The following is a 24,004-nucleotide window of genomic DNA, read 5'->3' as shown; positions in this document are numbered from 1 at the left end:
CCGGGCCCCTTCGCCCCGATGATCGACCATCGGTACAACGCAAAATGGCCGGAGTGGGACGGAAAGACAGCGTCGTTCCCGCGATTCTTCAAACAGTTGAAGGCCCGAGCTCAGATCGAATCCCAAGTCGTTGGCTCCTCCCAGGCAATTTGCCTAAGTGTTTTCATGGCCATTCCCACAGAGCAACAGGCCAGAGTTGAACAGTGGTTCACTGACGGAGCCACTCATGGTTGGGATTGGGACGCCTACCTTGGCCATATCCATGACCAATTCGAAGACAAGGAGGCTATTCAGAAGGCGGGTCAAAAGCTTTTGACCATGCAGATGGGAAACCATCAGAGTTTTATATCGTTCTTGCAGGATTTCGAGCATCAAGTTGGCCTTTGTGGAGGTTTAGATTGGCCAGACCGTGTGAAGATCATGTACCTGAATTCCGCTATCAACCAAACGTTACAGGTACACCTCACGGCAAAGAACCTCCCCAACGATGATTACCCGCGTTGGGTTGAGAAGGTGAAGACGGTGGCTGGCCGAGTGGAAGCGTTGCCAGGATACCGGTCGAAGGACACGTCCAAGACCTCGACGTGGTATGCGAAAACTAGAGGTGGAGCAAGGTTCGCCGAAGTGGTGACCCCAAGTGTCGCAAACCAGCAGACGCGAATCGACAACGACGGAGACACCATGATGACAGGTGTCAACGCCCTCCAAGGCCGCGCCTCGAACAACTATGGACAACGCCCCCGAAAGTCCCGCGCCCCTTGGAGAACCCCGGCGGAGATAGAAACCGCTAGATCCAGCAACGCTTGTTTCCGCTGTCTTGCCAAGGGCCACCGATCCTTCGAATGCCCCAAGTTTGCCCCGGCCCGTGCGCCCGCAAGAGTGAACCGCACGACAATCCAACAAGCCCCCGAATCGATGGATGATGTAGCCGATGACCTTTCCGACGACGAGGAAAAAGAGTAGACTCTGGGAAAAGTCGCCCCCAGGGTCATAAGAAGAAGAGCCCCAACAATTGCGATGTTCCGCTCGATGTATTTAAAGATTTACACTCCACTCCGTTCCTAATTGAAGCATTTATTAACAATTCCTTTTACTGTGATGCTTTATTTGACAGTGGATGCCTTGTAACATCGGCGTTCAACGAGACTTTGGTGAGAAAGAAAGGGCTCCAGCGCATCCCGATAAGAAGACGGGAACTCAAGTTAGCCGAAAACGACGAAAAAAAAAGATGGATCTCAGAGATGGCGTTCTGCGATCTAGATATTGACGGCCGGACAGAAAGAATTTTCGGGTACGTCATCCCGAACCTAGCATACGACATGATTTTGGGAAAACCCTGGATGGAAAGGAATGACGTCGTCTACCTGGCGAAAGAACGAGTCATACGCCTCGGAAGCGAAGAAGATGCCCAAGTTGTGAGAGAAAAAGGATGGCTCGACGCCCATATAACAACCACAAAAGCGAGCATGGTGATGGCATCCGTCTTTGCTGCAGAAATCCGCCGCAGCAAGAAAAAGAATGAAGACATAGAGGTTTTTGCTGCCACCATCGAAGACATCAACAAGGCATTGCAAGTGAAACCTCGTGTTACCCTACAAGAGATCGACAAACGACTGCCCAGCGAACTCAAACACTTGGCAGAAGTGTTTTTAGACGACGAAAAGGACGACCAACCCCCGAACCGCCCCGGAATAGACCACGCCATCAATCTGACGAAAGACAAACAAGGGCGAGAGAACGAAGTCCCGTGGGGTCCCTTATACAGCATGTCCCGCGACGAGCTGTTAGTCTTACGGAAAACCCTCTCGGACCATCTGGACAGGAATTGGATTCGAGCCAGCAGCTCTCCCGGCGGCGCGCCTGTTCTTTTCGTACGTAAGCCTGGAGGAGGGTTGCGCTTTTGCGTTGACTACCGCGGCATTAACGCCATTACTGAAAAAGACCGATACCCGCTTCCTTTAATCAGTGAGACACTACGAGCGTTGTCTAAGGCGAAGTACTTCACAAAGGTCGATGTTCGTGCCGCTTTCCACAAGATTCGCATAAAAGAGGGAGATGAATGGAAAACGGCCTTCCGCACACGTTTTGGACTTTTTGAATGGCTGGTGACGCCTTTTGGACTCACCGGAGCCCCTGCAACCTTTCAACGGTATATCAATTCAACCCTGCAAGAATATTTGGACGACTTCTGCTCCGCGTATATTGACGACGTCCTGATCTACACCGACGGCACCTACGCAGACCACATGGAAAAAGTTAACCTCGTCATCAAGAAATTGGGAAATGCAGGTCTCCGTTTAGACATCGACAAGTGCGAATTCGCAGTTTTTGAAACAAAGTACCTAGGTTTCATCATCCAAGCAGGCAAAGGTGTCAAAGTCGACCCAGCAAAGGTCGCTGCCATACGAGAATGGACGCCACCCACCAATGTCAAGGGCGTTCGAAGTTTTATAGGATTCGCAAATTTTTACCGCCAGTTTATCGATTCCTTCAGCGACGTGGCGGCTCCACTAGTCAGGCTAACGAAGAAAGGCACCGCATGGACCTGGGGCCCAGTCGAAGAACGAGCTTTCGAGACGCTGAAGAACCTTTTTATTACCGCCCCGGTTCTAGCGATGTGGGACGAAGACAGGAAGACGATCGTGGAATGCGACTGTTCTGGATGGGCCCTGGGAGGAACTCTATCCCAAGTGGACGACGAAGGCGAACTGCGCCCAGTAGCATTCTTTTCCAAGAAGCTGTCCCCTGCCGAGGTCAACTATGAGATTCACGACAAAGAGCTCCTGGCAGTTGTGAAGTGCTTGGAAGAGTGGAGGGGCGAATTGAAGAGTCTTGGCGCCCCCTTCAAAATATTGACCGACCACAAGAACCTGCAATACTTTATGACGACACGGAAACTTTCAGAGCGGCAGGTTCGGTGGTCCCAGAAGCTTTCAGAATACGACTTCCAGCTTGAGTTCCGATCAGGAAGCAAAAGTGGTAAACCCGACGCCCTTAGCAGACGAGAACAAGACATTCCTCAAGGCGAAGACGACGACAGGTTAAAATCTCGGATCATGAGACTTGTCAAGGACCATTGGGTGTCACCAGATGCAGCAGTAACGATGACCCCGGCCCACGTTACCCAACCCGCGGACCGGATCCCTAACGGTGCGCAGCTTTTCGCGCAACTCCACCTGCAGGAACTATGGGATACAGCTAAGACGAAGGATTCGGATATTGCACTCATGTACCAAGCGTTGGCCAGTGGCGAACGAAGTTTTCCTCCTACCATCTCGAGAAAAGTCACGATCTCTATAGCGGAATGCGAGTTCGACGAGCGCGGCGCTCTAGTATATCGGCACAAACTGTTCGTGCCTGACTGGGAACCATTGCGAACTGCGCTGATCCAGAAAACACACGACTCACATGTCACAGGACACCCAGGTCGAGACGGCACGCTTGCGATTCTGTCCCGGGAATTCTTTTGGCCTGGCATTTCAAGAGAGGTGCGCCAATTCTGCGCCAATTGTGACGTGTGTGGACGATCCAAAGTATGGCGAGAAAGAAAGAAGGGACTCTTACGACCACTGCCTATCCCTGAACGACCACACTCGGAACTCGGTATCGATTTTATGACGGAACTACCTGCACGAAAGACTGGCGACCCACGATACTTGATGGTCATTGTGGACCGACTTACTGGAGCTGTCAGCTTGGAGGCCATGACAACTATGGCAGCCGAAAAGTGTGCAGAGCGGTTCGTACACTGCCACTGGAAACACCACGGCTTCCCTCACGCCTTAACATCAGACCGTGGAAGCAATTGGACGAGCGAATTTTGGACCAAGTTGTGCGAACTGACAGGGATCGAACAGAGACTGTCAACTGCCTTCCACCCAGAAACCGACGGAGCGACAGAAAGGATGAACCAGGAAGTGTTGGCCTACCTACGAGCATTCATTACCTATTCACAATACGACTGGCCCGACCTGCTACCATCCGCTATGTTAGCAATCAACAACCGAAACACTTCGACAGGAATGAGCCCCTTTTTCCTCACACACGGCTACCATGTCAGCCCAATTCAGCAGGTCATCGCTGATCAGGCTCTCCAAGGAGTTTTGAAAGCCACAGATGCTGAGAAGTTCGTTCAAAAGCTACGCGAAGGTTGGGAACTGGCACAAGCAGCAATGGCCACGCGTCAACAGGAAATGGAAGACCAGGCAAACAGATCACGGGGTGCGCAAGAACGCTTCGAAGTGGGTGACCTTGTATGGTTAAAACTCAAAAATATCAGCACTCCGCAACTGTTGAAGAAGCTTGCTTGGGCCAATGCCAAGTACCGCGTCACGAAAGTGGTTTCTCCCCATGTGGTCGAGCTTGATGTACCAACAAACATCCATCCCCGCTTCCATGTCGACCTCCTTAAACGAGCACCGAACAACCCGTTGCCCTCCCAAGAAACAGACGATGCCCAGCCTCCACACATTGAAGAGAACGACTACGGCGAGCCTGAATTTTTGGTCGAACAAATCCTGAGAAGTCGACGAAGACGCATTGGAAGGGGATTTCGAAGAGAACTACTCGTTAAATGGGTTGGATACGCAGAGCCCGATTGGAGACCACGAGCCGATTTTGAGGAGACTGAAGCACTGGACGCCTTTGAAGCGAAGTTTGGAGACGACGATGACGTTGGTGAACCAGAAGCCGGTGCGAGGACAGGGCCGCCCACACAGAGGAGAAGAGGGGGGTAATGTTACGGGTTGAGAACCCGTGGTTGGATCAGACAGAGCTGATCCAGTGCTTTCGAATGCATGTAAGGGGCCAAGTCGTAAAAGGACGTAGAAGGGCAGAAACAGATATATTGCGATGGAGAGAAGAAGAAAGAACTAACTAAAACTAGGAGAGAGCAGCAGCTCTTTATACTGCCTGGGTAGAACAACTGAGGCCTACCTGATTGACCCAAACGTGGTGAGTCATCGGGCGTTCGGATCAAGGCCGGTTGGGCCACTTGTATTCGGACCGTCAGTAGTCGGGCCTTTGCGGACTCGGACCACCGACACTCGAACCACCGTTGCTCAAGCCACACCGGCTTCAACTCGGGCAATCAGGCAAAGCCTTGACCCGGGTCTCCCAGACCCTAACATCAGCCTCCTTCTCTTTCTTCCCATCCTCCCATGGCCGTGTAACACAAAAAAAGAAAACAACAGGAAGGTGGACACCAACTGAAAACAACAAAAGGGAATAGCAAACAACAAGCAACTAATCATCGGTAAACGACAACAGAACGAACAAGGAGTGGAACAGACAGTGGAGAAACAAAAAAAATGTCAAAGGAAAGGGAAATAGACCCTGTGCAACAACCGTGGAACTCGCAGCTCCTTCAATCAAACTTCGGACTCAAGCAGTCCTCTCGCCACGGCACTCACACCTCAACGTCGGCAGTCTCCTGCGCTCGCAAGAATTCTTCTAAAGCAGCCGTTTCTTCCAGCGCCTCTGTAGGTTCCCAAGTGGGATCTCGCCAACCAACCCATTTCACCAAGTACTGGGCTGGTTCGTCTCTCGTGGCTGGCCGGTGTTCCAGGATCTTCTCGACTTCGTATTCCTCAAAGCCATCGATCTCGACTGGTCCGGGGCTCGATACGTGCGGGTCTTGTGAGGGCCAAGGGTCGTTCGGGTGGTATTTCAATCTGTCGGCATGAAACACGTCGTGTCCTCTGGCACCCTTCAGGTCAAGACGGTAGCTGTGGGAGCCTACAGCCTCTAAGACCTGGAGCTTCTGGTATCTTGGCCGGAGTCGCTTGCCTGGGCCTTCTTGCTGCACAGTATGGGAGCTTTTTGCCAACCAAACCCAGTCGCCGGGCTGGAAACGTCGATGTGGTTGTCTGTGTCTGTTCGACTGTTCCTCCATAGCAGACTTGGCGGCGCTGAGAGAGGCTTTGGCCCAATCCGTGTGGTCTGCCAAGCTCTTCAGGATTCTTGTTGCTTGAGCTATGGGACTCGTGTTGGCTGCAACGGGGGCTGCTAGGGGGGCAATGGCGTCGGGCTGCAGCTCAACCAAGTCAGGACTATAGCCGTGGGACAACGTGAACGGGGACGTCTCTGTTGAAGCCGCTGGGGCTGCGTTCAGGGCAAACTCCACAATTGGCAGGCAGTCTAGCCAGTCTGAGCGGTCGTGTAGGAGTTTGGCCATCTTTGTCTTCACCTCAGCATTTGTTCTCTCAGTGGCCCCGTTGGTCTGTGGGTGGTAAGCGGTGGACAGACGACGATCGATCTTCAGGGTGGTACAGAGTCGTTTCCAGAACATGTTGGCAAATTGGCGGTCAGAAGCAATGCTGTTAGGAAGACCATGGCGAGGGTAGTAGACTTCCAAGAAACGGCTGGCAAGATACTCGATATCCAGGCTGCGGCAGGCTATAAGGATGACACCCTTTATTACGGATAGGGCCCGAAGAAAGGATTAGGGTTCCGGGTACAGCCAACGACTCGGGACAATGATAGGTTCCTGAGGTGGACAGTCGGGCCTGTGGAGGAAGACGTCAGTTAGACAGAGTGCTAAGACGTATGGTCGGTTGAGATGAAGAGGCAACACACAACTTAGATGGCTATTCTGAGAATAGAGCGGCACAAAGAGGAAGGAGGAGGAACAATCACACACTTCAAAGAAGAAGAAAGGTTGAACTGCAAAGAAAGCAAGAACAGAATGGTATAAAGAAGAAGAAGAAGGTAAGCAAGTGCATGTGATTGTTAAGCTTGGAGAACAAGAGTAAACCTGATCAACTCAGGGCAGGAGACGACGATATTTATGTTGTCGGCGCTCCTGACAAAACTCTGTCTTCCCAAGCTAGAAACAATCAACATCTAACTACGAACAAAAGATAAGTCTCGTGTAAACAAGACGTAACAGGTTCGTAACAATCGAACCAGATAACAACCCCCACCTAAGCACGCAATGGCAATTGCAACAAGAAAACTCCGCAGCAGCAGAACAACGTCTATCAGAGCACCCGTGCTCAGCACATCCCACGACAACCTCATATCCGTTGATCAACTCACGATCTACACAGACCAACCTGTGCCATAAGCGCATCTTCATAGGTCGCCGACCTTCGGCGTTGTGGAAAAGAAGAGTGGGGTAGGTCTCATGCATAACCCTTAGCATGAGCAGTGTCAGGATAGCTATTCATGACAGTAGCCCCCCTTTTTATGACTGATTTCCACAGCAGTACTAAGATCGTCTGGCGTTAGGCATCCTCTTGTAGAATTCTGCAACCTTCTCAGGTGCATTGGCTAAATGGTCCAGAGGTTCCCAGGAGGGTCCATCATGTTCATAGCCCTCCCAAACTACTTGATATTGCAGAGGGCCACGCGAAGACACGCCTATAATTTCCTTGACCACAAATTCTTCCTCGCCATCTACTATGACGGGAGGAGGAGGAGGGTTTTTCTGGCCAGGAAGAGGATCCGACGCACATGGTTCCAGCAGACAAACGTGGAAGACGGGATGAACCTTCATAGTGGCAGGGAGTGCCAACTCGTAGGCATGCGAAGACACCTTCCGTAGAATCTTAAATGGGCCAAGCTTCTTGAAGTCCAACTTCTTTGAAGGACGAGTAGTTCGAATATTTCTACTCAAAAGCCACACTAAGTCCCCTTCTCGAAGGAGAGGGGCGGAAGATTTGTGTCGATTCGCGTACTCGGTCATCCGCTCACGGCTCCACGTAATTTCAGTCTTTAAAAACTGACAAATGTTGTCAAGCTCTTTAACAAAGTTCCGCAACGGGCCTTTTTCCACAGAGACTGGGAGCGACTCACGCCCACTTCTGGGGTGAAACCCGTGGTTCGCAAAGAAGGGCGTCAGCATAGTAGAACTGGACTCGGAGTCATTGTAAGAGAACTCCGCCAAGGGCAAAAGATCAGCCCAATTGTCCTGTCTATAGTTGGTGTAACCCCGCAGGTATTGCTCCAAAATAGAGTTCACACGCTCAGTCTGACCATCGGTCTGAGGGTGGAACGCAGTACTCAGATTTTGCTTTATGCCCAACAGTTTGGCTAAAGCCTTGGAAAAAGCCGACGTAAACAGACTACCCCTGTCGGACACAATGTCCAATGGCAGACCGTGGAGCCTATACACTGCTGACAAATAGAGCTTAGCAAAACCTGCAGCATCCAGCGAGGAATCGCAAGGTATAAAGTGAGCCATTTTGCTAAGCCTATCGACGACAACGAGAATCATGTCAAAAGAATTGGAGACCGGCAAGCCGGTGATAAAATCAAGGGACACAGATGTCCACCGAGCTTGCGGAATGGTCAGAGGTTTCAGTAGACCGTAGGGACTATGTCGCGCGGACTTGATCCGTTGGCAGACCTCACAATTTCGGATGTACCGGATGACATCACGACGCATCCCGGGCCACCAGTATTCCCGAACAAGAAGTTCAAAAGTGTTCTTTTGTCCAGGGTGTCCGCTAGGCATAATATCATGACAATTCTTCAATGCACGAACTCGTAGATCCTCGTTCGGCAAATATAGAAGGTCGTTGACAAACAAAAGACCGTCATTGTCAAGCCTGCAGACACTGAGGTCCACATCTGGAGGTTTGGTCGACTGGCCTCGAAGAGCAGAAATAACATCAAGAGCCCACTTGTCCGTGGATAGCGCGATTTTTACCTCGTCTACCAAAGACATGGTACCAATAAAATTTTCAGGGGGAATAATAGGAGCACACAGCTCTTTATCCTCCTCAGAAGAAGAAGAAACGAGGTCTTCGTAGCGTCTGGTCAGGGCATCAGCTCTAGAATTCAAGGAGCCAGGCCTATAAGTGATGACATAACGGTACTCGCTCAGTTCCATAGCCCACCTCGCTTGCCGTCTGTTCATGGCCGGAATTTGCTTAAGAACGGCTAAATTCCGATGGTCCGTCAATACCAGAACAGGTTTTTCCAGACTTTCAACCATGAATCGCCACGACTTTAGAGACTCCACAATGGCTAACAACTCCTTGTCACCTACGCCGTAGTTACACTGGGCAGGATTCATTTTTTGAGAGAAATAGGCCACGGGGTGTAGTAGAAGCCACTTGTCAGTCGGGTGGTATTGAGACATGACGGCAGATATTACACGGTCAGACGCGTCTGTTTCAATAACAGTGTCCAACAGGTAATCAAAGTGCTTGAGGATAGGTTCAGAGCAGAAAAGGTCCTTCAGGGTGTGAAATGCTGCCTCACATTCAGAGGACCAGACAAAAGATTGCGTCTTTTTAGTCAACTCGAAGAGAGGTGTGCAGATTCTAGAGAAGTCACGGATGAACCTCCTATAGAAATTGGCAAAACCCAAAAAGGACTGGACTCCCTTAACAGTTCGGGGAGCCTCCCACTCACGGACAGCCGCAACTTTAGCGGGGTCCATCTTCAGAGCATCGGCTGAAATAACAAAGCCAACAAAGGTAGTTTCAGTCTTGTCGAATTCGCATTTTTCACCCTTGACAAACAGACTGGCCTGCGCTAATTTTAGCAGGACTTTGCGCACATGAACATCATGTTCCTCTTGGTTCAGAGAGAACACCAGGATATCATCCAAGTAACAGACACAGAATATGTCCAAATACTCCGACAAGACCTCGCTGACATATTTCTGACACGTGGCAGGAGCATTGGTGAGCCCAAACGGCATCACATTGTACTCAAAAATGCCATATCGAGTTCTGAAAGCTGTCTTGTATTCATCACCTTTCTTGATGCGAATCAAGTGGTACGCAGCTCTCAGATCCAGCTTTGTAAAAATGTTTCCCGTAGCCGCCGTGCGCAGTGATTCATTGATCCGAGGCAGAGGAGTTACGTCTTTGTATTACGGATAGGGCCCAAGGAAACCATTAGGGTTCTAGAAAGCCAACGACTCAGGACAATGATAGGTTCCAGAGGTGGACAGTCAGGCCTGCGCGGATATACGGCCGGGAGGAGAGGATAGAACTCTCTAGGTCGTATGGTCGGTTTGAGGTAAAGAGGCACACTCAACTAATTGATCTTATAACACACGGAAGGGAATAAACAATCACAGGAACACTGAGGTAACGAAGACGACAGAAGGTACTGATGCAATGAAGGCTATCAAGAAACAAGTGATAATTAAAGATATAGTACTAAAGAAGAAGGTACTATCGAAGAAGTGATACTATAAACTAGTATACAAAGAAGAATGGCAAAAGGGGTGTATGTGATTGTTAAGCTTGGGGAGCAAGAGTTAACCTGATCACACAGGGCAGAAGGCAACGCTATTTAAGGCGTTGCAGATTCTGACAACAGAGATCTTCCCAAGCTAGAACCAAATCACAGATAACCGAAAGTGGGGACATACGTAACTCAACGTTACCAGACGCTACTATCAAACCGGATGTTAGTTCACGAGATAAACCAACACGGCAGCAGCAGAACTGAAAATCCCTCAAGACACCCAGGCAACGATATGTCGCGTTACAGCGATATCGGCCTAACAGGTGTGGGCCCCACGCTCAAACGCTGTTGACACAAAAGGAACGAGAATAGCAGTCAACTCAGAATAAGCTGCATCAACTGCAGAGTACCGAGTTACCTAATAGCGATGATCTATAGTGTGCAAGCCGGCCACACCCGAGTAGATAAACCGGAGTGACACCTCAAGGTTACACAGACCACCAAGTGGTATAACCGTATCATCATACGTCCTTGGAACATTAGCGTGACACAACGGAAGCGGGGTAAGGTGCCAGGCATAACCCTATGCAATGGCAATGGCAAGAATGGCTATTCATGACAGTATGCTCCTTTTAAATGACTGATTTCCACAGCAGTACTAAGATCGCCACATCCTAGACTAGAATCAAGTCGGAGAATTCGCAAAAGGAAGCCGGGCATCTAGGGACACGGAAGTCCACCGGGCTTTGCAGAATCGGAACAGAAGGAATAAGCCAACCATACGGGTCTAGACACAGCATGACTCCGCAGGCAAGAATTGTAGATCTCGATGCACCAACAACATCGTGACGTATAGGGGATCAACGGAATCCCTAGCATGAAAGCTTGTACATCTGATCAACATAAAACAAGGCCTTGAAGTGCAACGACAACTTCGTAAGGGCCTCGTGTCCACAGACAAGAGGAAGGTAAAAAAGAATGGGAATAACGAAAGGCAACCTCATCAACCGAGGGGCAGCACCAAGGATCTTAAGTGGGAATAAGTTGAGAACGCAGCTCAGTACCCGCAAAGGCAAAGGTTTTTCAACCTTGTTGTCCTCCCTAGTTATGGCATTGGTCATAGAAGTAAGAGCCAGGCCTGTAGGTTATAACAAACAACAATCGCTCAGTTCCATAGCCCATAAATCTGTTGCCTGCAAGATGCAGAAGGTCCCCTGAGAACTACCAAGTTCTGGTAACAAGTGTACACCAGAGTGGCTACTCAGTTGGCACAATCATCAATCGCCGCGACATAATCGCCTCCACAATAGCTAAGAACCCCCTGGGACATGGTTCGATGGATGTAAACGAACACGATTCCGGTTGTGGGAGAATAGACTAACATGTGTAATGGGGACTCATCATCGATCGGGTAATTGGTATATGACAACAGACAGCATGGAAACAAAGACGTGCAGGATCCGTAAAGAGTATTGGTGAAAGGGGAAAACAAGAAATTGGTAATGTCAGCTTGTCAAACTTGGCAGTATTTCAGCACAAGATACAAGACTGGCCTGCACCACCATAGGCAGGACTTCGAAGAGGGACATCGTGTTTCTTTTAACGAGAAGAAAAACAACAAGATATTGTCCAAAAGAGAGAGGCAGAGAGTAGGCCCAAGTGAAGACACAAAGAGGTCGCAGAAAGGAGACATAGAGTAGTCGCAAGTAGACGTAACAGAGTCGAAGAAAGTAACAGGCAAGAGAGCTGTCCAAAGTAGAGGACACAGAACATGTCACAAGAAGTAGACGTATAGTGGTCGTAAGTAGACACAACAACAGCCGAAAGAAAATAGTCCGAACAGTGGCCTAACGCATTAGACACAACTGTGGCACGAAGACTAGACATAACTGTCAAGAAGTGGGACAGAAGCGAGCTGTTAACAAAGCGAGTAGACAGCAACTGTCAATACCCAGACAGACACGGGCTGTCAGCAAAGCGAGTAGATATAAACTATCAATACCCGGACAGACACGAGCTGTCGGCAATTATAACCCAGCAGGGGTCAAACGCAAGCACCATAGTGGTCAAAGAAGAGACACAAAAAAAGCAGTCGCCGATGGACACACGGTGTCACAAGGAAGAGGCATTAAGAGGTGTCAACCCAAAGAACAGACACGAGCTGTTCGTAGAACCAACGAGCTCAGCAAAGAACAGACACTAGCTGCTGATATCATATAAATAGACCCAACAGGAGTCAAAACAATTAGGCAAGACAAAGGCCAAGAAATACAGACACAGAGGTCTAAAAACAGACATAAACTGTCCAAGAAATCCCACAAGAACTCAATAACATGCTTTGGCACAATGGCAGGTGTGTGAGTAAACTCAACAACAACACTTTATACACTCAGGTACCATGTTGTAACTCAAAGTAATCTGGGAGTTGGCAACATCATTGCTGCAAGCCAAAAGGTGCATAGCTGGTAGACATGGCTTTCTGGAAACCCCCGTTCAGATGTGGCAAGTTGTAACGACTGGTTGATGCGGGACCAAATGAACAGCTTATAAAATAAGGTAGTTGACCGCCCGTAAATCAACAGAAGATCGTACACTGCCTGGTTCCCGAGGACAAAGAATCGGAGAAGCCAACACTGAAGAAGTAGGGGCAATGAAGCCACGTGTGAGCATGCCATCCAGGTTTTGCTTGACAAGTTGCAAATTTAGATGTGCATCATCAGACGGAAGAGTATTGATATGTTCGGCAGTCGAGACAAGATTAACAGCATGACCTGCGTCTTGACAAGAGGTGGTTGAAGGTACACCATCCCGCAAGAACACCGGACGCAAATCATAATAACTGTCCGAACTGCATTCGGGATATCGCTTGTGCACTTGTTCTAGCCGTAGGTCATCCTGATCAACAGGATCGAGAACCTGCTCAGCGGTAGTGCGGTGAGCCCGCCGGTTCTCATTGCTTGCAGTGGAACGCAAAGCTTGAGACGACATTAGCCTAGAGGAACAAAGTGCTTCAACGAAATTAAAGGAGCTGGGACAGAGACAGTGCCATCAACTGACTGTCCACAGAAGAAGAGAAGTAGATTGAGAAATGGAATCAACTAAGAACCAGAAAGAGCCGAGTTATGACTAGCGGACGAAGAAGGTTGTGTAACAACAGCAGCGCTAGTATGATCATAGGAAGACGGGATATCGGCCGTAGTCGAGAGCCGGAACGAAAAGAAGAATAAGGTGTGCTAAAGAATAACAAAGAGTTGGAAGAATGTGTGAGTCTTTAAATGAAGCTTAACAAAATATTACGGATAGGGCCCAAGGAAACCATTAGGGTTCTAGAAAGCCAACGACTCAGGACAATGATAGGTTCCAGAGGTGGACAGTCAGGCCTGCGCGGATATACGGCCGGGAGGAGAGGATAGAACTCTCTAGGTCGTATGGTCGGTTTGAGGTAAAGAGGCACACTCAACTAATTGATCTTATAACACACGGAAGGGAATAAACAATCACAGGAACACTGAGGTAACGAAGACGACAGAAGGTACTGATGCAATGAAGGCTATCAAGAAACAAGTGATAATTAAAGATATAGTACTAAAGAAGAAGGTACTATCGAAGAAGTGATACTATAAACTAGTATACAAAGAAGAATGGCAAAAGGGGTGTATGTGATTGTTAAGCTTGGGGAGCAAGAGTTAACCTGATCACACAGGGCAGAAGGCAACGCTATTTAAGGCGTTGCAGATTCTGACAACAGAGATCTTCCCAAGCTAGAACCAAATCACAGATAACCGAAAGTCGGGACATACGTAACTCAACGTTACCAGACGCTACTATCAAACCGGATGTTAGTTCACGAGATAAACCAACACGGCAGCAGCAGAACTGAAAATCCCTCAAGACACCCAGGCAACGATATGTCGCGTTACAGCGATATCGGCCTAACAGGTGTGGGCCCCACGCTCAAACGCTGTTGACACAAAAGGAACGAGAATAGCAGTCAACTCAGAATAAGCTGCATCAACTGCAGAGTACCGAGTTACCTAATAGCGATGATCTATAGTGTGCAAGCCGGCCACACCCGAGTAGATAAACCGGAGTGACACCTCAAGGTTACACAGACCACCAAGTGGTATAACCGTATCATCATACGTCCTTGGAACATTAGCGTGACACAACGGAAGCGGGGTAAGGTGCCAGGCATAACCCTATGCAATGGCAATGGCAAGAATGGCTATTCATGACACTTTGATGGTGATATCATTGACGGCTCGGAAATCAACACAGAATCGTAAACTGCCTGGCTTCCTAGCAAAAAGAATCGGGGAAGCCAGCGGCGAAGAGGAAGAGGAAATAAAGCCTTTAGCAAGCATGCCATCTAGATATTTTTTGACAGCCTGCAACTCGAGTGGAGTCATATCGTACAGCGGGGCCTTGGGGTATTTCGCATCGGGAACGAAGTTAATCGCATGATCAATGTCCCGGTGAGGTGGTAGTTGATCAGCACCTTCTCGAGAGAACAGAGGAAGTAGGTCATGGTATTTCTTCGGGATGCGTTCAAGGAGCCGTGCATGCTCTTGTTCCGGAGTTAGGTCCTCCTGATTGAGATAATCCAGGACTTCCTGAGCGGTGACACGATAAATCTGTAGTTTCTCAGCTTTGGCAAAGCGATGCAAAGCCTGAGACGACACCGTCACACAGGAACAAGACACAGCTGACGATTGTGCAATAAAAGAAGGAAGGGGTGAAGTGGCTGAAGCAGGAGCAGATCCCTCAATCTGACTGCCAGCGGTAGAAGCAATATTTTTGTCGTTTTTTGTATAAGAAAAATCAAACGAAGCGCCAGAATCAGTAGAAGCAGTCGAAACAGAAGAAGAAGAAGAAGAAGAATCAGAAGCTGCCACAGCATTGCCATCGGCGGTAGAAGTAACCGATATCTTGAGCGTATTGGAAGGCCAAGAAATTTCCGGGTTATGGGCGTCGAGCCAGCATTTCCCCAGGATGATGTGGTAGCCCCCAAGCTTCGTGATTTGAAAAACCAAAGTTTCTGAATAATTAGGAAAAGAGAGGGACAAAGGAACTTGGTGGGTCACTTTACCCGCAGCAGTTTCACTACCATCAACAACATGGAGCGACTCGGCTCTGGCCTTGAGAACAGTAGGAATCTGATGCCTTGCTATAAATTCAGAATCCACAAAACAAGTTGTTGATCCCGAATCCACCATAGCGTAGGCCTCAATGGAATTATTCACTGTCACAGGAATAACCAGAGGGGAAGAGTTACCATAATCGATAGCATTATCAAGAGAACAAGTGCTGATTCTCAAGAGACCCTCATCAGCAGCGTCAGGGCTAGCCAGGACCAGAGGGGAATGGGTCGGTAGCCCTTCTAGTTTTTTGACGCATCAGGCGCAGGGGCCGTCGAGGGAGCCCGGGTAGAAGTGGAGGGAGAAGGGACAGTAGCTGCGCGAAGAGCAAGGTTGTTTTTGGGGCAAGCCTTTAGCATGTGGTCCTTTGCGCCACACTTCCAACAAACACCCTTTGCCATTTTGCCGTCAGCAGTCTTACGGAAGGGTAGACCGTTGGCATCGGGACCTGCAGAGGTACCCTTAGCTGGCTTGGTGTTGGGGACAGCTTTTTGGGCGCCAGCATTTCTCGAACGAGAATCTTGCTGAAAGGGGACCACACCAGGAGGCGGTTGGATTTTCCCGTTGTTTCCCCGGGTTCGGTTGTTGATCGTATTGTCCAGCGTGTTGCAGAAATTAGCGAACTGATCAAGCGTTCCCTTAGGGGCAGGATAGGTGTTCCAAGCCAGAGCGTCCTGTATGTGGGGCTTGAGGCCTCGCTGAAATAGTGCAATGGTGAAATCAGCGTCGGCCCAACCGAGTTTCTTCAACAGCGTTGTAAAAGCAGAGTGATAGGCAGTACAAGTACCTGTCTGCTTTAAGTCGAAGATCTGCTGGGTCGCAGTCATGCGCCAGTCAGGGTCATCGAAAGCCTCAGCTAACGATTTCATAAAATCGTCGTACGTTTCAAAGTTCATGTGTCCAGTGGCCGGGTCCATCCGAGGCATGGCCCAATCCAGAGCGCCATCTCTAAGGTAGGAGAAGGCAGTCATCAGCTTGCGCTGCTCCGTGCGGTGGTGCTTGGGTGCAGCAGCAAATTTGACCGCAAGTTGCCTCTGGAACGCCTGGAAGCCTTGCTGATTGCCATCATAGGGCACGACATCAAGATGCTTGTCGGCCTCTTTCAACGGATCGGCATCCTCTTCCCGTTTGACTCGGGGAAGGGACTCAAGGGAGTTGAAGCGGGCTTCAGCGCCAGCCTGGAACGCAGCCCAGTAAACCTGAGCCGCATCAGGAACAGAGCCAACGGGGATGGGCGGGGCACCATCGTCGGTGCGCAGACCAGACATGTAAGCCGCCACAATAGCCATTTTGATCTCAGCACTGAACTCCCTAGGAAGGGCACCGAGATGCCAGTTCTCAGGAGTTCGGTCAGGAATCGACAGGAGGAACGTATTGAGATGCTCGATCATTTCGCGAGTGAGGGCCATTGCGAGTTGAAACGTAATAGAGAGGGAAAAATAAATGAGGAGAGAAAAAAGTGCCAAAGAGAGCCAAAGTTGTAATAGCGTCGGGTCTTCAAATGAAGCTTAACAAAATATTACGGATAGGGCCCGAAGAAAGGATTAGGGTTCCGGGTACAGCCAACGACTCGGGACAATGATAGGTTCCTGAGGTGGACAGTCGGGCCTGTGGAGGAAGACGTCAGTTAGACAGAGTGCTAAGACGTATGGTCGGTTGAGATGAAGAGGCAACACACAACTTAGATGGCTATTCTGAGAATAGAGCGGCACAAAGAGGAAGGAGGAGGAACAATCACACACTTCAAAGAAGAAGAAAGGTTGAACTGCAAAGAAAGCAAGAACAGAATGGTATAAAGAAGAAGAAGAAGGTAAGCAAGTGCATGTGATTGTTAAGCTTGGAGAACAAGAGTAAACCTGATCAACTCAGGGCAGGAGACGACGATATTTATGTTGTCGGCGCTCCTGACAAAACTCTGTCTTCCCAAGCTAGAAACAATCAACATCTAACTACGAACAAAAGATAAGTCTCGTGTAAACAAGACGTAACAGGTTCGTAACAATCGAACCAGATAACAACCCCCACCTAAGCACGCAATGGCAATTGCAACAAGAAAACTCTGCAGCAGCAGAACAACGTCTATCAGAGCACCCGTGCTCAGCACATCCCACGACAACCTCATATCCGTTGATCAACTCACGATCTACACAGACCAACCTGTGCCATAAGCGCATCTTCATAGGTCGCCGACCTTCGGCGTTGTGGAAAAGAAGAGTGGGGTAGGTCTCATGCATAACCCTTAGCATGAGCAGTGTCAGGATAGCTATTCATGACACCCTTGGACAGATGGTCCACCACAGTCATGACGTGCTTGTAGACTTTTCCTTCCTTCTTGCACGGCGGGAGAGGGCCAATCAGATCTATGCCAATGTCACGCCAGATGCGGTCAGGTACCGGAAGGGGCTTCAGGAGACCTTGCTTGAGCTGGCGCATGACGTTCGTGCTACCGCAGATTTCGCAGTTGCGGCAGAACCGTTTGACATCCGCTGTGTAGTGCGGCCAGAAGTAAGTCTTGGAAACTTCCTGACACATGATTCTTTGGCCGGGGTGGACTAGTGTCACGGAATCGTGAATCTCTTGTAGCAAGGCTGTCCTCAGAGGTTCCCACTGGGGTACCCACAATCTTGATCTGTATCGCAGTCGACCTTCGGAGTCCAATGAGCATTCGGACAGTGACACTCGCCAATTAGTCTTCAAGCTGTCTGGCCATTTGGGCGCCTGAGAGGCAACCACTGCGCATGCTGCCGCATAGTCAGAGTCGGCTGACAATGCTTGTTCCCACAGTGTACTGAGGGCTTCCTATTACGGATAGGGCCCGAAGAAAGGATTAGGGTTCCGGGTACAGCCAACGACTCGGGACAATGATAGGTTCCTGAGGTGGACAGTCGGGCCTGTGGAGGAAGACGTCAGTTAGACAGAGTGCTAAGACGTATGGTCGGTTGAGATGAAGAGGCAACACACAACTTAGATGGCTATTCTGAGAATAGAGCGGCACAAAGAGGAAGGAGGAGGAACAATCACACACTTCAAAGAAGAAGAAAGGTTGAACTGCAAAGAAAGCAAGAACAGAATGGTATAAAGAAGAAGAAGAAGGTAAGCAAGTGCATGTGATTGTTAAGCTTGGAGAACAAGAGTAAACCTGATCAACTCAGGGCAGGAGACGACGATATTTATGTTGTCGGCGCTCCTGACAAAACTCTGTCTTCCCAAGCTAGAAACAATCAACATCTAACTACGAACAAAAGATAAGTCTCGTGTAAACAAGACGTAACAGGTTCGTAACAATCGAACCAGATAACAACCCCCACCTAAGCACGCAATGGCAATTGCAACAAGAAAACTCCGCAGCAGCAGAACAACGTCTATCAGAGCACCCGTGCTCAGCACATCCCACGACAACCTCATATCCGTTGATCAACTCACGATCTACACAGACCAACCTGTGCCATAAGCGCATCTTCATAGGTCGCCGACCTTCGGCGTTGTGGAAAAGAAGAGTGGGGTAGGTCTCATGCATAACCCTTAGCATGAGCAGTGTCAGGATAGCTATTCATGACAGTAGCCCCCCTTTTTATGACTGATTTCCACAGCAGTACTAAGATCGTCTGGCGTTAGGCATCCTCTTGTAGAATTCTGCAACCTTCTCAGGTGCATTGGCTAAATGGTCCAGAGGTTCCCAGGAGGGTCCATCATGTTCATAGCCCTCCCAAACTACTTGATATTGCAGAGGGCCACGCGAAGACACGCCTATAATTTCCTTGACCACAAATTCTTCCTCGCCATCTACTATGACGGGAGGAGGAGGAGGGTTTTTCTGGCCAGGAAGAGGATCCGACGCACATGGTTCCAGCAGACAAACGTGGAAGACGGGATGAACCTTCATAGTGGCAGGGAGTGCCAACTCGTAGGCATGCGAAGACACCTTCCGTAGAATCTTAAATGGGCCAAGCTTCTTGAAGTCCAACTTCTTTGAAGGACGAGTAGTTCGAATATTTCTACTCAAAAGCCACACTAAGTCCCCTTCTCGAAGGAGAGGGGCGGAAGATTTGTGTCGATTCGCGTACTCGGTCATCCGCTCACGGCTCCACGTAATTTCAGTCTTTAAAAACTGACAAATGTTGTCAAGTTCTTTAACAAAGTTCCGCAACGGGCCTTTTTCCACAGAGACTGGGAGCGACTCACGCCCACTTCTGGGGTGAAACCCGTGGTTCGCAAAGAAGGGCGTCAGCATAGTAGAACCGGACTCGGAGTCATTGTAAGAGAACTCCGCCAAGGGCAAAAGATCAGCCCAATTGTCCTGTCTATAGTTGGTGTAACCCCGCAGGTATTGCTCCAAAATAGAGTTCACACGCTCAGTCTGACCATCGGTCTGAGGGTGGAACGCAGTACTCAGATTTTGCTTTATGCCCAACAGTTTGGCTAAAGCCTTGGAAAAAGCCGACGTAAACAGACTACCCCTGTCGGACACAATGTCCAATGGCAGACCGTGGAGCCTATACACTGCTGACAAATAGAGCTTAGCAAAACCTGCAGCATCCAGCGAGGAATCGCAAGGTATAAAGTGAGCCATTTTGCTAAGCCTATCGACGACAACGAGAATCATGTCAAAAGAATTGGAGACCGGCAAGCCGGTGATAAAATCAAGGGACACAGATGTCCACCGAGCTTGCGGAATGGTCAGAGGTTTCAGTAGACCGTAGGGACTATGTCGCGCGGACTTGATCCGTTGGCAGACCTCACAATTTCGGATGTACCGGATGACATCACGACGCATCCCGGGCCACCAGTATTCCCGAACAAGAAGTTCAAAAGTGTTCTTTTGTCCAGGGTGTCCGCTAGGCATAATATCATGACAATTCTTCAATGCACGAACTCGTAGATCCTCGTTCGGCAAATATAGAAGGTCGTTGACAAACAAAAGACCGTCATTGTCAAGCCTGCAGACACTGAGGTCCACATCTGGAGGTTTGGTCGACTGGCCTCGAAGAGCAGAAATAACATCAAGAGCCCACTTGTCCGTGGATAGCGCGATTTTTACCTCGTCTACCAAAGACATGGTACCAATAAAATTTTCAGGGGGAATAATAGGAGCACACAGCTCTTTATCCTCCTCAGAAGAAGAAGAAACGAGGTCTTCGTAGCGTCTGGTCAGGGCATCAGCTCTAGAATTCAAGGAGCCAGGCCTATAAGTGATGACATAACGGTACTCGCTCAGTTCCATAGCCCACCTCGCTTGCCGTCTGTTCATGGCCGGAATTTGCTTAAGAACGGCTAAATTCCGATGGTCCGTCAATACCAGAACAGGTTTTTCCAGACTTTCAACCATGAATCGCCACGACTTTAGAGACTCCACAATGGCTAACAACTCCTTGTCACCTACGCCGTAGTTACACTGGGCAGGATTCATTTTTTGAGAGAAATAGGCCACGGGGTGTAGTAGAAGCCCCTTGTCAGTCGGGTGGTATTGAGACATGACGGCAGATATTACACGGTCAGACGCGTCTGTTTCAATAACAGTGTCCAACAGGTAATCAAAGTGCTTGAGGATAGGTTCAGAGCAGAAAAGGTCCTTCAGGGTGTGAAATGCTGCCTCACATTCAGAGGACCAGACAAAAGATTGCGTCTTTTTAGTCAACTCGAAGAGAGGTGTGCAGATTCTAGAGAAGTCACGGATGAACCTTCTATAGAAATTGGCAAAACCCAAAAAGGACTGGACTCCCTTAACAGTTCGGGGAGCCTCCCACTCACGGACAGCCGCAACTTTAGCGGGGTCCATCTTCAGAGCATCGGCTGAAATAACAAAGCCAACAAAGGTAGTTTCAGTCTTGTCGAATTCGCATTTTTCACCCTTGACAAACAGACTGGCCTGCGCTAATTTTAGCAGGACTTTGCGCACATGAACATCATGTTCCTCTTGGTTCAGAGAGAACACCAGGATATCATCCAAGTAACAGACACAGAATATGTCCAAATACTCCGACAAGACCTCGCTGACATATTTCTGACACGTGGCAGGAGCATTGGTGAGTCCAAACGGCATCACATTGTACTCAAAAATGCCATATCGAGTTCTGAAAGCTGTCTTGTATTCATCACCTTTCTTGATGCGAATCAAGTGGTACGCAGCTCTCAGATCCAGCTTTGTAAAAATGTTTCCCGTAGCCGCCGTGCGCAGTGATTCATTGATCCGAGGCAGAGGAGTTACGTCTTTGATGGTGATATCATTGACGGCTCGGAAATCAACACAGAATCGTAAACTGCCTGGCTTCCTAGCAAAAAGAATCGGGGAAGCCAGAGGCGAAGAGGAAGAAGAAATAAAGCCTTTAGCGAGCATGCCATCTAGATATTTTTTGACAGCCTGCAACTCGAGTGGAGTCATATCGTACAGCGGGGCCTTGGGGTATTTCGCATCGGGAACGAAGTTAATCGCATGATCAATGTCCCGGTGAGGTGGTAGTTGATCAGCACCTTCTCGAGAGAACAGAGGAAGTAGGTCATGGTATTTCTTCGGGATGCGTTCAAGGAGCCGTGCATGCTCTTGTTCCGGAGTTAGGTCCTCCTGATTGAGATAATCCAGGACTTCCTGAGCGGTGACACGATAAATCTGTAGTTTCTCAGCTTTGGCAAAGCGATGCAAAGCCTGAGACGACACCGTCACACAGGAACAAGACACAGCTGACGATTGTGCAATAAAAGAAGGAAGGGGTGAAGTGGCTGAAGCAGGAGCAGATCCCTCAATCTGACTGCCAGCGGTAGAAGCAATATTTTTGTCGTTTTTTGTATAAGAAAAATCAAACGAAGCGCCAGAATCAGTAGAAGCAGTCGAAACAGAAGAAGAAGAAGAAGAAGAATCAGAAGCTGCCACAGCATTGCCATCGGCGGTAGAAGTAACCGATATCTTGAGCGTATTGGAAGGCCAAGAAATTTCCGGGTTATGGGCGTCGAGCCAGCATTTCCCCAGGATGATGTGGTAGCCCCCAAGCTTCGTGATTTGAAAAACCAAAGTTTCTGAATAATTAGGAAAAGAGAGGGACAAAGGAACTTGGTGGGTCACTTTACCCGCAGCAGTTTCACTACCATCAACAACATGGAGCGACTCGGCTCTGGCCTTGAGAACAGTAGGAATCTGATGCCTTGCTATAAATTCAGAATCCACAAAACAAGTTGTTGATCCCGAATCCACCATAGCGTAGGCCTCAATGGAATTATTCACTGTCACAGGAATAACCAGAGGGGGAGAGTTACCATAATCGATAGCATTATCAAGAGAACAAGTGCTGATTCTCAAGAGACCCTCATCAGCAGCGTCAGGGCTAGCCAGGACCAGAGGGTAATGGGTCGGTAGCTATTACGGATAGGGCCCAAGGAAACCATTAGGGTTCTAGAAAGCCAACGACTCAGGACAATGATAGGTTCCAGAGGTGGACAGTCAGGCCTGCGCGGATATACGGCCGGGAGGAGAGGATAGAACTCTCTAGGTCGTATGGTCGGTTTGAGGTAAAGAGGCACACTCAACTAATTGATCTTATAACACACGGAAGGGAATAAACAATCACAGGAACACTGAGGTAACGAAGACGACAGAAGGTACTGATGCAATGAAGGCTATCAAGAAACAAGTGATAATTAAAGATATAGTACTAAAGAAGAAGGTACTATCGAAGAAGTGATACTATAAACTAGTATACAAAGAAGAATGGCAAAAGGGGTGTATGTGATTGTTAAGCTTGGGGAGCAAGAGTTAACCTGATCACACAGGGCAGAAGGCAACGCTATTTAAGGCGTTGCAGATTCTGACAACAGAGATCTTCCCAAGCTAGAACCAAATCACAGATAACCGAAAGTGGGGACATACGTAACTCAACGTTACCAGACGCTACTATCAAACCGGATGTTAGTTCACGAGATAAACCAACACGGCAGCAGCAGAACTGAAAATCCCTCAAGACACCCAGGCAACGATATGTCGCGTTACAGCGATATCGGCCTAACAGGTGTGGGCCCCACGCTCAAACGCTGTTGACACAAAAGGAACGAGAATAGCAGTCAACTCAGAATAAGCTGCATCAACTGCAGAGTACCGAGTTACCTAATAGCGATGATCTATAGTGTGCAAGCCGGCCACACCCGAGTAGATAAACCGGAGTGACACCTCAAGGTTACACAGACCACCAAGTGGTATAACCGTATCATCATACGTCCTTGGAACATTAGCGTGACACAACGGAAGCGGGGTAAGGTGCCAGGCATAACCCTATGCAATGGCAATGGCAAGAATGGCTATTCATGACAGTAGCCCTTCTAGTTTTTTGACGCATCAGGCGCAGGGGCCGTCGAGGGAGCCCGGGTAGAAGTGGAGGGAGAAGGGACAGTAGCTGCGCGAAGAGCAAGGTTGTTTTTGGGGCAAGCCTTTAGCATGTGGTCCTTTGCGCCACACTTCCAGCAAACACCCTTTGCCAATTTGCCGTCAGCAGTCTTACGGAAGGGTAGACCGTTGGCATCGGGACCTGCAGAGGTACCCTTAGCTGGCTTGGTGTTGGGGACAGTTTTTTGGGCGCCAGCATTTCTCGAACGAGAATCTTGCTGAAAGGGGACCACACCAGGAGGCGGTTGGATTTTCCCGTTGTTTCCCCGGGTTCGGTTGTTGATCGTATTGTTGTTAAGGTGTGATTACGCTAAGCTGGATCTTCACAGAAAGGGACACAGAGGGACAA

At 49.1% G+C, this 24,004-nt stretch overlaps 7 protein-coding genes across 7 annotated transcripts; 2 read left to right on the top strand and 5 right to left on the bottom strand.

Moving 5' to 3' along the window:
* Nucleotides 1-18: 18 nt before the first annotated feature.
* Nucleotides 19-963, top strand: BROUX77_004818 (uncharacterized protein; the record flags this gene model as incomplete). Its single annotated transcript, XM_073749623.1, has 1 exon — nucleotides 19-963. One exon carries the CDS (start codon nucleotides 19-21, stop codon nucleotides 961-963), a length of 945 nt encoding a protein of 314 aa, XP_073605275.1.
* A 503-nt stretch (nucleotides 964-1,466) lies between these two features.
* BROUX77_004817 (uncharacterized protein) lies at nucleotides 1,467-4,736 on the top strand (the record flags this gene model as incomplete). Its single annotated transcript, XM_073749621.1, has 1 exon — nucleotides 1,467-4,736. One exon carries the CDS (start codon nucleotides 1,467-1,469, stop codon nucleotides 4,734-4,736), a length of 3,270 nt encoding a protein of 1,089 aa, XP_073605274.1.
* Nucleotides 4,737-5,407: 671 nt separating this feature from the next.
* Nucleotides 5,408-6,289, bottom strand: BROUX77_004816 (uncharacterized protein; the record flags this gene model as incomplete). The annotated part of the gene is made up of 1 exon (XM_073749620.1): nucleotides 5,408-6,289. The coding sequence occupies one exon, from the start codon at nucleotides 6,287-6,289 to the stop codon at nucleotides 5,408-5,410; it is 882 nt and encodes a 293-aa protein (XP_073605273.1).
* Nucleotides 6,290-7,210: 921 nt separating this feature from the next.
* On the bottom strand, nucleotides 7,211-9,655 carry BROUX77_004815 (uncharacterized protein; the record flags this gene model as incomplete). The annotated part of the gene is made up of 1 exon (XM_073749619.1): nucleotides 7,211-9,655. One exon carries the CDS (start codon nucleotides 9,653-9,655, stop codon nucleotides 7,211-7,213), a length of 2,445 nt encoding a protein of 814 aa, XP_073605272.1.
* A 5,877-nt stretch (nucleotides 9,656-15,532) lies between these two features.
* On the bottom strand, nucleotides 15,533-16,699 carry BROUX77_004814 (uncharacterized protein; the record flags this gene model as incomplete). The annotated part of the gene is made up of 1 exon (XM_073749618.1): nucleotides 15,533-16,699. The coding sequence occupies one exon, from the start codon at nucleotides 16,697-16,699 to the stop codon at nucleotides 15,533-15,535; it is 1,167 nt and encodes a 388-aa protein (XP_073605271.1).
* An 817-nt stretch (nucleotides 16,700-17,516) lies between these two features.
* On the bottom strand, nucleotides 17,517-17,822 carry BROUX77_004813 (uncharacterized protein; the record flags this gene model as incomplete). The annotated part of the gene is made up of 1 exon (XM_073749617.1): nucleotides 17,517-17,822. One exon carries the CDS (start codon nucleotides 17,820-17,822, stop codon nucleotides 17,517-17,519), a length of 306 nt encoding a protein of 101 aa, XP_073605270.1.
* A 1,063-nt stretch (nucleotides 17,823-18,885) lies between these two features.
* Nucleotides 18,886-23,501, bottom strand: BROUX77_004812 (uncharacterized protein; the record flags this gene model as incomplete). Its single annotated transcript, XM_073749616.1, has 2 exons — nucleotides 18,886-22,635; nucleotides 23,460-23,501. 2 exons carry the CDS (start codon nucleotides 23,499-23,501, stop codon nucleotides 18,886-18,888), a joined length of 3,792 nt encoding a protein of 1,263 aa, XP_073605269.1.
* Between the last annotated feature and the right edge of the window lie 503 nt (nucleotides 23,502-24,004).

Source organism: Berkeleyomyces rouxiae (genome assembly GCF_048999995.1).
Source record: "Berkeleyomyces rouxiae strain 22BRR77 chromosome Unknown BrBRR77_ptg000004l, whole genome shotgun sequence".
NCBI lineage: Eukaryota > Fungi > Ascomycota > Sordariomycetes > Microascales > Ceratocystidaceae > Berkeleyomyces > Berkeleyomyces rouxiae.
The sequence above is the reverse complement of the archived record's forward strand: the minus strand, read 5'-3'. Positions and strand labels throughout refer to the sequence as shown.